Source organism: Camelina sativa, chromosome 17, assembly GCF_030686135.1.
Source record: "Camelina sativa cultivar CO46 ecotype springtype chromosome 17, ASM3068613v1".
NCBI classification, from domain to species: domain Eukaryota; kingdom Viridiplantae; phylum Streptophyta; class Magnoliopsida; order Brassicales; family Brassicaceae; genus Camelina; species Camelina sativa.
The window spans coordinates 23,150,576-23,160,877 of NC_141896.1; the positions used below are offsets into that span (position 1 = coordinate 23,150,576).

General features: G+C 36.8%; 3 protein-coding genes across 4 annotated transcripts; 1 reads left to right on the plus strand and 2 right to left on the minus strand.

Annotated features, from left to right (window-relative positions):
* Positions 1–1,166: 1,166 nt before the first annotated feature.
* On the minus strand, positions 1,167–4,561 carry LOC104759613 (glycerol-3-phosphate acyltransferase, chloroplastic-like). 2 transcript variants are annotated; one of them, XM_087494874.1, is made up of 13 exons: positions 3,903–4,561; positions 3,319–3,416; positions 3,107–3,193; positions 2,910–3,007; positions 2,706–2,763; positions 2,488–2,589; positions 2,349–2,410; positions 2,140–2,250; positions 1,956–2,034; positions 1,756–1,875; positions 1,560–1,673; positions 1,312–1,463; positions 1,167–1,220 (listed from the first exon to the last, which is right to left on the minus strand). In XM_087494874.1, the coding sequence occupies exons 1-12, from the start codon at positions 4,219–4,221 to the stop codon at positions 1,329–1,331; spliced, it is 1,383 nt and encodes a 460-aa protein (XP_087351000.1). In that variant the 5' UTR covers positions 4,222–4,561; the 3' UTR covers positions 1,167–1,220; positions 1,312–1,328. The 2 variants fall into 2 exon arrangements, with proteins under 2 accessions (XP_087351000.1, XP_087350999.1); XM_087494873.1 differs by having other exon boundaries at positions 1,167–1,463; positions 3,903–4,429.
* A 488-nt stretch (positions 4,562–5,049) lies between these two features.
* On the minus strand, positions 5,050–6,965 carry LOC104757591 (dolichyl-diphosphooligosaccharide--protein glycosyltransferase subunit DAD1). Its single transcript, XM_010480341.3, has 5 exons — positions 6,730–6,965; positions 6,572–6,619; positions 6,050–6,137; positions 5,919–5,962; positions 5,050–5,311 (listed from the first exon to the last, which is right to left on the minus strand). Exons 1-5 carry the CDS (start codon positions 6,811–6,813, stop codon positions 5,228–5,230), a joined length of 348 nt encoding a protein of 115 aa, XP_010478643.1. The 5' UTR covers positions 6,814–6,965; the 3' UTR covers positions 5,050–5,227.
* Positions 6,966–7,011: 46 nt separating this feature from the next.
* Positions 7,012–8,928, plus strand: LOC104757593 (uncharacterized protein At1g32220, chloroplastic). Its single transcript, XM_010480342.2, has 7 exons — positions 7,012–7,284; positions 7,450–7,552; positions 7,641–7,729; positions 7,821–7,876; positions 7,969–8,115; positions 8,206–8,331; positions 8,430–8,928. The coding sequence occupies exons 1-7, from the start codon at positions 7,196–7,198 to the stop codon at positions 8,708–8,710; spliced, it is 891 nt and encodes a 296-aa protein (XP_010478644.1). The 5' UTR covers positions 7,012–7,195; the 3' UTR covers positions 8,711–8,928.
* Positions 8,929–10,302: the final 1,374 nt, after the last annotated feature.

Below are 10,302 nucleotides of genomic sequence, written 5' to 3' on the forward strand. Positions count from 1 at the left end.
AGAAGAGAGACAGATTTGATGGCTGTTATTATTCATTGATCACACGATTCTCTTAAAACATTTATATCATTTTCATAGTACGAAAAAAGAAAGATAAGAGAGTCGTATATCACATCAACTTGAAAATAAAGATGGGAATGATTATAAATGATGATAAAAAGCTGTAATCCAAACTTTGATCACTAATCAACACTAAAAAGAAAGTGTTAATTGTTGACTAAAACAGATGAATGATGTAGTGTGAGTGGTGTGGTCACTTTCCAAAATACAATCCGTAATTACTACTGAGACGAATGAATCCAAATTTGAATATTCATTCACTCACTACCACTGTCGCCACTGTTCATAATGTAATAAAGTGGGAAAATGAAATAATATTTTCTCTCTATAGCCTCCTTCACAACTTTTGTTTCTGAAAAAAAATGAGAAAGTGAGGGGAGATAGTGGAAGAAGAAGAAAACAGAGAAGAGACACGTGAAAACAGAGAGAGACAGAAGCTTGAGAGGGTATGTGACATAAGGATCCAAACAGGCCAGACACTCATCTACTCTGTCCACTTGCCTTGTAACACATATATAGCTATGTTATGTACTTCACTCTCTTCTCTCTCCCTCCCTACGCGCTCTCACAAGTTCGATCATTTACAAAACTTGTTTTGAAATAGTGAAATAGAATGTATTTGACCCACACACACTCCTGTTTCGTAAACACTTTATTCAGTAGCAATAGTTTGCTTCTCAATTTATTTCTCTTTTCTAATTTCAAAAACTAACTTTATTTTGTTCTGTTACTGTTATATCCTAGAAAACTATATGGAAAATTAAACACGAATTATAAAACCATATAGCGTAAGTATGAGATAGCAGAGAAGGAAGAGGCATAAACTGGGATCGTGAATGATTTCGGCTCTATATAGTATATAGTAGGTAGGAATCACAAGAAGAAAAAAAGAAAAGAATATTACATATGAAAGCATATGTGACCAAAGAGCCTAGCAAGAGTATGTTCTCTCTCACTATTCCATATGTACACAAGCCATTCCTACGTTAGAACCAACGTACCTGTTTTTTTTTTTTTTTTTTTATTGTTGTTTCAAGGAGACTTTGGAACTTTTTTTTTTTGGTTTTGAAAATAACGAAAAAAAAAAGACACTCCCTAGGACAACGTGTGAATAATATCTCCATTTTTGAGTATTTCCATTCATTTGTGTTTGTGTATCCCTGCAGATATAAAAGAACAATGCTCTCTATATATACATAGTTGCAGCAAAATTCTTGAGACAAGATATTTAAGGGTTTTTGAAAGTGTTACCCTAAAAAAATGAGAGACTAATTCCAAGGTTGTGACAAGGAGACCGTTGAAGATGATGCGTCTACCCCTCTTCTGTGTTTGATCGCAGAGTTTAGAATCTTGTATTGCTCATTGACCGAGTTGTACAAAGCTTGGCTGTATGCTTCTTTCGCCTGTCATACAGATGAAAGTAACCTTGATGATGAGAAAAGCAATGGACTAGAAGAATAACTCAATCTTGAAACTAAAGAAAATGGTAATCGACAGACCTCGTTAGGGTTCTCGCAGGCTGCTGTGACGTCTGAGAAGCTGATTTCAGGACCAACTGATAGTCCAGTACCGTGAAACCCAACCAGCCTTTTCTCTCCAATTTCTTTCTCAACCTGGAAGGTGCACAATGAGGTGATGAGAGGAAATAAACCAGAGAAATCCCAAAAGGGAGAATAGAGAGATTATAATCAGTACTTGAGGTGGAGGGGGCATGATGTCATAGCAAAGCAAAGACATTGGATATATATGTCCAGGAGCACCAGAATGTTCAACCAATCTTCTCATGTTGTCCACCGAAGAAGAATCAAAGGGTGCCTAAACAATATTAGATCATTATATATCTGCAAATCTACCAGAACCAGGTAAGACCTCTGCATTTCCAGTCAATAACTTACAGGAAACCATTCCCCTGTAGAAGGATCAGGGCGGTCCCTCCCACCACTTGGTGCAATCCATATAAGTTGCCCGCCAGACCTACAGTGAGGTTTATGCAACATTAGCAGAGAAAACATCAACCTTTTCCTCAACTTCGGCTACTCTGAGATCTAATAAGAACATTCGTTATTTAGCTCCAATAACCTGAGCATTGTAGCCATCTCCTTTAAGCTTCGTGTGTTTGCTTTTCTTTTCATGTCAACAAGCTCAGGATCATCGTTCATGTGCTTTTTCGAGTACACACATATGAGGTTCCTGAAAGCAGGAGAAATCCCGGAAGTCATACAAGGTTGCTTAGATTACACTTCATCCCATCAGGTAGCATACCATTGTCAAATGAGGGGTCGTGATACCTTCCCATACTAAACGGAACACAAAGAGGATCAGTGATGACTCGATCACCAGCCACACATTTCTGGAGCATAAAAAAAAAGGATAAGTATAGCAGACAATAGCATATAGAAGAGCTCAGACTAAGGCTCGAAGGCTCACAATGTTCTCTCCTATGAAAGGAGATTGTGCTTCAAGCAATAGGGAAATGACAGCAGGATCAGCTTCACTTTGATGGTTTGATATTAATACAATATTGTGTCCCTGAAATTAATCAGTTAAATGTTAAAGTCCTAAATGAAAAGTAATTCAACTGTTGATCGAAACAAAATGCAATAAAAAACTTCAAGTCAATTAGCATAAGAAAGAGGGAAGAGTACCTGCCGAATCTTGTCTTCCAACTCAGAGAAAATAGAAGCATTTCCAACATACGAATTTCTACATAATATGTTCAAGGGCTGTTAGTACAAAACTGGAAGATCCACTGATACCAACCAAACAAATTCAAAAACGATATTTACTTTTCTATTTAAAGTTTAATGCTATATCAGATATGATAACTATGAGTACATATTCCAGCTTACTTGAAATCAATTAGAGGACGAATGTATGTATGGACAAACATGTAGTAGTCAAATGGTTCTCTGATTGCTTTATGATATGGATTAAAAGTATAAGGATCCTGAAATATTCACATGGCAATGAAGCTCAAGTAAGAGAATTTTTAAGATGACATCTCCTAATAGAAAAATCATTTTCAAGAGATTAACAAAAGAAGTACCTCAACACCAAGAAGCATACGATCAAAAGCAACAGACATGTTTGATATAACAGTCTCCTCTGCCCTGGAAGCTCCGCTACTTAAAACCTAAAAAGCATCAGTAAGAAAATAATGCCAAAGTTCAGTGGGCTGGTGTTCTTCAAAACAATCTAATGCCAAAGCATAACACCAATCGTACAAACTAGTGAGTGATGATGAAAGGATTCATTTACTGCATTTTTGTAGTTCCAATACAATTCTTCCATTCCTGATGCAACATTTGCAGGCAACCTCCCAGCTTCAGCTTCCTTCTTGATACCAGATAAAAGATCTGAAAACGAAGATATATACAGAGTTAATACAGGCATTGTGTCGTATCCATCCAGAAACTCCTAATTGCACTACAGACTCCTAGAAGCATAAACAGCTCATTGTGAACTACAGACTTATAAAGAAAATTTCTGATTTCATTCTTGTAAAAAAGTGAAAATCTATACGAGGAACGCAACAACCTAAGGATTCGGAAAACAGATACAACGTAAGGATTGCAACAACACAACGTAAGAGTTTTAATCAACCTTATTCAGAACAAGAATGGAGCAAGATCAGAAGCAGAAGGCAAGAAGTCAAATTCGATAAACCTTATCCAGTCAAACAAGAAACGACGACGAACATCGATTTCGCGATAAGATTATGAACAAAGTGGAATCGAACAATCTCCATAACTCTAGATTCCGTTTCCGAATTGCTACCGCAAGTGAAACTAAAAGAGTCAATTCAAATTCCTCAGGAAGAAGAAGAAGACTAACTAACTAACCTTGTTCACTTCGCGCATCCAAGAAAGTACGGGAATGATTGAGCTCACTCGGCGTCTCTCCGGCGGCTTCATCGAAAGAAATGCTCGGCGCGGGGGAAGATTCCTTATCCTGAACAAGCTCAGACATCGCTCTCACACTCGCGCCGCCGCAGCGAGAACGAAGAGGCGGCGGAAGCTTCTTGGCGGTTAACCTGAAGGAAACGAGACCGCGAAGTGTAGCTGAGGAGGCGAGTGGATAACCCGGAACCCTAGCGGAGGAGGTTACGGTTGCAGCAGCAACGGCAACGGTTGCGGCGGAGGAGGAAAATGTGAGAGTCATTAAAGCGTGTTTGGTGATTGGACGAAGCAGAGCGTGTGTGTGTGTTTGTATATGTGTGACGGAGATCTCTTCCTTCCTTCTTCCTTTTTATTTATCCCACGAGTCCCTCCTTTTCACGTTTTTTTTTTTTTTAAATTTCTATTTATTTCACCAAATTACAAGCTCATTTATTTTTCCCACTCTGTTAGAAATTAGAAGTTGCATCAGTAACTTTATTTTCTCATATTAAAGTGATATATGTAACAATTTCAAATGAATAAAATGTAGATATTGTGGGTCAAGACTAGACCAAATTATAACCTCACATCTTTCTACTTGTATTTTGCATTTGTGTTTGGTTGAAGAAGTCATGTTTGTGTGTACACATAATGAATATATCTATTGTATAAATCATGTGACGTTAACAACAACAAAATCACGTAACGATTCTAAAATTATAGTTTGTGGAATTACGTAGTCGAGACCAAACGAAATAACTTTATAACTATACCCTATCTTTTTCCCATTAGTTGCGTCATTAATTAAAGAAGACACATTTGTGCGTGCGTACACATTATTTAAAATCATATAACAAAATGTCAAAGTCAACTGTAAAAATTAGATTCATACAGTTTTGAACTTCATAACACTGACTAGATAAGCTTCAATTATTATTAGATTCTCCCCTTTTTTTTTTTTTTTTCCTTTTTTTTTTGTTTCTCATTTAAAGAGTGTCGCGAGTTTGTTTGTGACATAAACGGCACAAAACTCAACTCACCAACTTGAGGACTGTGTATATTGACAAGTGTCAGATTGTGAGTGGTTCTAATATAGGCCGAGAGAACCTAATTGAACCAAGGGTCCCATTGAGGCAGGAGCTCTGTTATTGTGACTAATAAAAGTTTTTGATTCTTAAACAACAACAACAACAAAAATATCTCAGTTTTTAATTCCAAGTGACACCTAAAAACTCCGGTACATGATAACATGAAAGTGACTTGTGGGTAGGAGAGTGAAACACAAACACCTATCCGAGGAAGTTGATGATCACCAAGTGGAGGACTAAGTTGCAGAGAACAAAATCAGCAAAAGCTCTCTCCGGTGCCAAATCCTGCAGTTTTCAAAGGTAGAGGTCGATAATTATGGATATTATAGTATAGAACATACATTGCAGGAATCTACTGATAATTGTGGCTCCTGGGGAAAATTGAGATCAATGATAAGTTTCTAAGAAAATTGATTCCCATGTTCAGAAGCTCTCTTCAACATCTATATTTCCCTGTTTAGAACCTTGTATTTATCTTCAATCCCAAACATAGTATACTAAATCTCCCACAAACCAAACTAGACCCTATATACTTCTTCAAGATTGCCTAAAACAGTTTCTGCCCAATTCCCTTTCAAACTCTTATATCATAGCTAACAAACTTACTTAAACTCTGTTGGTAAGGTAACCTATCAAACATAGCCACATTCCCATACATATCCTCCTAGGTTAGCTACATTAGTATTTCAGTACACTAACAAGAACACACCTAATCATTAAAATTGCAGTATCACTACGGTTTAGATGAAAGTGTTTTGAGTGTAAATGAATATATAAATCAATCCACTAAACATGAAACATTGTCATTGTGATAAACAAAAACAGTTGTATGATTATTGCAGAGAACTAAAAAATTTTCATCTAACTTTGTTTAAAAAAATTGTAGCATTACCTTGAATTCCTTGTTTTCTTTGTTCACTTGAATCCGGAGGCAAACTATAAACACAAAATAAAGAATGCTGTTAGAGTTATACATTCTCAAGGTATAAGGATTTGTCAGTCGTAAACTCAAAATAAACTTACCAGCAAGAACTGCTGTCCCGATACAAGAGAGAACTCCAGAGAGGAATGAGTTAAACGGAAATGATCCCACCATCGCCATATAAGCCACCTACTCAGTCAAAAATCAAGATTAAAAAACTCAGTGGTCATGTGCTTAGAATTTTAGTCACTCCACTGAAATGCTCCTTATGAGCAACAGGTAAGTCCAATCACTTAACCATGAATTTTTGTACTACTGAAATAAGCCATTTCCACATTTCCTTAGAAAGTCACATACAAATTAACCATTTTATTCAAATTAAAGCGAAACAAAAGACTGATACGTAATAGAACAAACCCATTTACACATCAATGCTACGAAACTACATTGCAATTTAAAGTTACAAGTTCGCAGGGGAAATTTTTAGATCTAAATCGATTACCTAATCCACCAAAATTCACAAACCATGGACTCGTGAAATAATACAAGAGATCCATAAGAAACCTAAACGAGAATCGCAGATCTAGAGAAAGCATAATTCCAACAAATTAGAGAGTAGGTACCTGAATCAGAGCAGTGAAGACAGCGAAAACAACATACAAGTCGATGATCTGCAATCAAAAATTTCCATTGACGTTCAATTTTTCGACATAATTCCAAAATAAACCATTGATCCTTAATTAAAAAACGAAGGTTTAACAGAAAACAACAATGGCGGAACCTTCAGATTAGTGGGAGTAGCGGAATAAGCTGAACGAAGAGAACGAAAGAGATCCTGAGCATCCTTACTAGTCGATTTCACCATTCTCTATCGAAGAACAACAAATAACAAACACAAATCCCTCTTTACTTGTTAAATCTTCGATTGCTCTTCCGTCTTCGTCTGCGTCTTCACGAGAGTCTTCAAGTCTTTCATCACTGTTATACGTCGTCGTTTTGATAAAATGGGCCTATCTTAAGATTATTTGGGCTTTAATTGAATAAACCTAACGTTTTAGAAATTGGATTTAAACCATTTAAAATAAACACAGTAAACAAAAAAAAAAGGAGTGTCTTGCTTCAATTCCGCCGCGTAGTACTATAAACATTTTTCTCGCTTGGCCGTCTTCTCCGGCGAATTATAGACACTAGTTTCTCTCCGAGTCTCCGGTTGTTACAATCAAACAATTCTGTCGGAAATATTGAAAATGACTTCGTTTCTTAGTTTCTCCGCCATTTCAGCTCGTCCACCTGCTTTTTCCGGCGCTTCATTTCGTCCTCGCTCTTTATCTCCCAGGTCATTTCTTTTTTGAATTTTGTGGATTCATGGATATAATTGAACAACGTATCAAAATCTCTGCATTTTGGGTTCCAAAAGTTAAGATCTTTAGTAGTATCTCGTAATCAAATGGACATCATTAGTTGAATAATGAGAAGCGTTTTTTTTTACGTTTGTTTACAGATTGTTCAAGTCTTGTGTGAAGTGTACTTATGCTGAAGCTGGATTAAGCAGCGATTCGTGGTCATCCCCAATCGATGTTGTGGCAGATGTCAAATCCGAAAGGGTATGAAAACTGAAAGAGCGAGCCTTTATTTGTCTTTTGGTTTTATGAATTCTATGTCTCAGTTGAAAAGGCAATTTCTTTTACTTAGGTTGTAGTTCTTGGTGGCAATGGTTTCGTTGGCTCAGCTATCTGCAAAGCAGCAATCTCCAATGGAATTGAGGTTGTGAGTGTTAGCAGGTATAGATAAAAGTATAAACCAGAGTGCTTTGAGTTCTTTACCACTCTCGCCTTTTTTTTCAATGACTAATCTCCTTGATTGATCTTTTAGGTCAGGTCGTCCTAACTTCCAAGATTCATGGTTGGATCAGGTTACATGGGTTACTGGTAATCACTTGTGTTTTTGGTTATATCAAAGATTCACATAGACATGTCCAAGTTAAAGTGTAAGTGTTGTTGGACATTTTGGGATTTTGTAGGTGATGTTTTCTACTTGAACTGGGATGAAGTACTTCTTGGTGCTACTGCTGTTGTGTCAACCATTGGTGGTTTTGGAAATGAAGAACAGATGAAAAGAATCAACGGTGAAGCTAACGTTATCGCTGTGACTGCTGCTAAGGATTTCGGTTAAGTATCTCTATAGCTAAACTATCCGAGTTATTCACCAACATTTCTGTGTGTTTTTGTTCTCATTTTTAGCCTTTTATAATGTGTAGGGGTTCCTAAGTTCGTCTTGATCACTGTTCACGATTACAACCTTCCGCCATTTATTCTCTCCAGCGGATATTTCACCGGAAAACGTAACGCGGAGGCAGAACTTCTTTCAAAATATCCCACCTCCGGTAAGAGAACTGCTTGTGGATTTTGGTTCTGTTTTTTTGTTTCTTTAGTTTTTAAAGCTTACCAAGTGTTGTCTGTGATCTGCTTGTCGTTCTTGAAGGAGTTGTGCTAAGACCCGGTTTCATATACGGGAAACGAAAAGTTAACGGAATCGAGGTCCCGCTTGATATGGTCGGGGAGCCACTAGACAAGATCTATGGTTCCGCAGAGAGGTTCATTAGACCATTGAGAGCTCTCCCTGCGTCTGATCTCCTCTTGGCTCCACCTGTTAACGTCGATGATTTAGCACTTGCTGTGATCAACGCCGTAAAAGATGACGACTTCTTTGGCATTTTCACTATTGAACAGATCAAAGAAGCAGCTGCAAAGATGAGAGCCTGAAGAGTCTTCGAAACTAAAATGGTTTGTGGCATTGTACACAGGTGGAGTTATAAAGACTACCAAATAAATAGCCATGTCAAATTTGTAATTGTAATGTATATTGTAAACGTAGATAGGGGTTTCAAATTTGTTCTTCCTATGATCCTATCAAAGGTGTTCAGAGTTAACGTTGGTAATTCAATGATGGGATTTTTGGCAATTTTGCCATATTTTTTGAATTTCTTACCAAATGTGCCACATTGTTAAAAACTTTTGAAATATGCCATATTCATAAATTATGGCAGTGTAGCATTTTACTCCTATAGCCCCTGAATTACGTTAGTTCAATGGTGGCACTTGGAGAAGGGAAGAGCGCGTAATTAGTTATTGTGGCGTTTGAATTGACGCGCTGGTGGACAACATATTTATATTGAAACTTGTCCATCAAAACAAAGTGGACAACATATTTATATTGGAACTAGTCCACCAAAACAAAGTGGACAACAAATTCATACTAGTTGTCCATCATTTGTGTAAATTCATTAAAAAACTAAGTAAAAAACATTTTACGGAATGGTGGACAACATATTCATATTGAAACTTGTCCATCAAAACAAAGTCGACAACATATTTATATTGGAACTAGTCTACCAAAACAAATTGGACAACAAATTCATACTAGTTGTCCATCATTTGTGTAAATTCATTAAACAATTAAGTAAAAAATATTTTACGTAATGGTGGACAACATATTCATATTGAAGCTTGTCCATCAAAACAAAGTGGACAACATATCTATATTGGAACTAGTCCACCAAAACAAAGAGGACAACAAAATTCATGCTAGTTGTCCATCATTTGTGTAAATTCATTAAACAATTAAGTAATAGACCAAAACAATTCACCATTTGGGTAAATATTAAAAGTGATTTGAAAATAAAATGTATACACACGTAAACATAATGATAGACAATTTTCATATTCATGATAGACAATACTAAAAACACCGATTTTGTCTATTGAGCTTTTAGGTTGTCCACCACTCGAATATATTTTGTCCACAATAAACAATTTTACATCTCGTCCATAACAATCGATTTTCTAGATCTAGTCCATAACAAACGATTACAATGATCTGAGAATGAAAAATCTAAAGTTTTTTTTTTTGTAAAAAACAGATCTTCGATCGAAATCTATGCTCCAGAGATTGAATTCTGAATCCAATACTAATAAGTAAAACAATCGAAATCAAATCGCAAACTCTCGAGACATTGACGATTTGAGTGAAGTTATAGACGACGGATGTGATGTCAGTCTCTACTCTCTGTAACAACGCCTTTTGCTTCTGTAGAGCAGCGACGGCTGCTGCGGCTGTTGGTCCGCTTCCTCCACCGTATCCGGCCATACCGCCACCGTAACCACCGCCTTTGATCATCATCATCACCACTGGTGAGAAACAAAAGAAAAAGTTATTTTTGTAATTCGTTTGAAGGTGAAGACAGCGACACACCATCATCATCATCATCGTAACTACCACTTGAAGGTGAAGACAGTGACACACCAGAAAAACATACACGCGTGAGAAGATAAGAAGGTTATTTTTTTTTCACTAA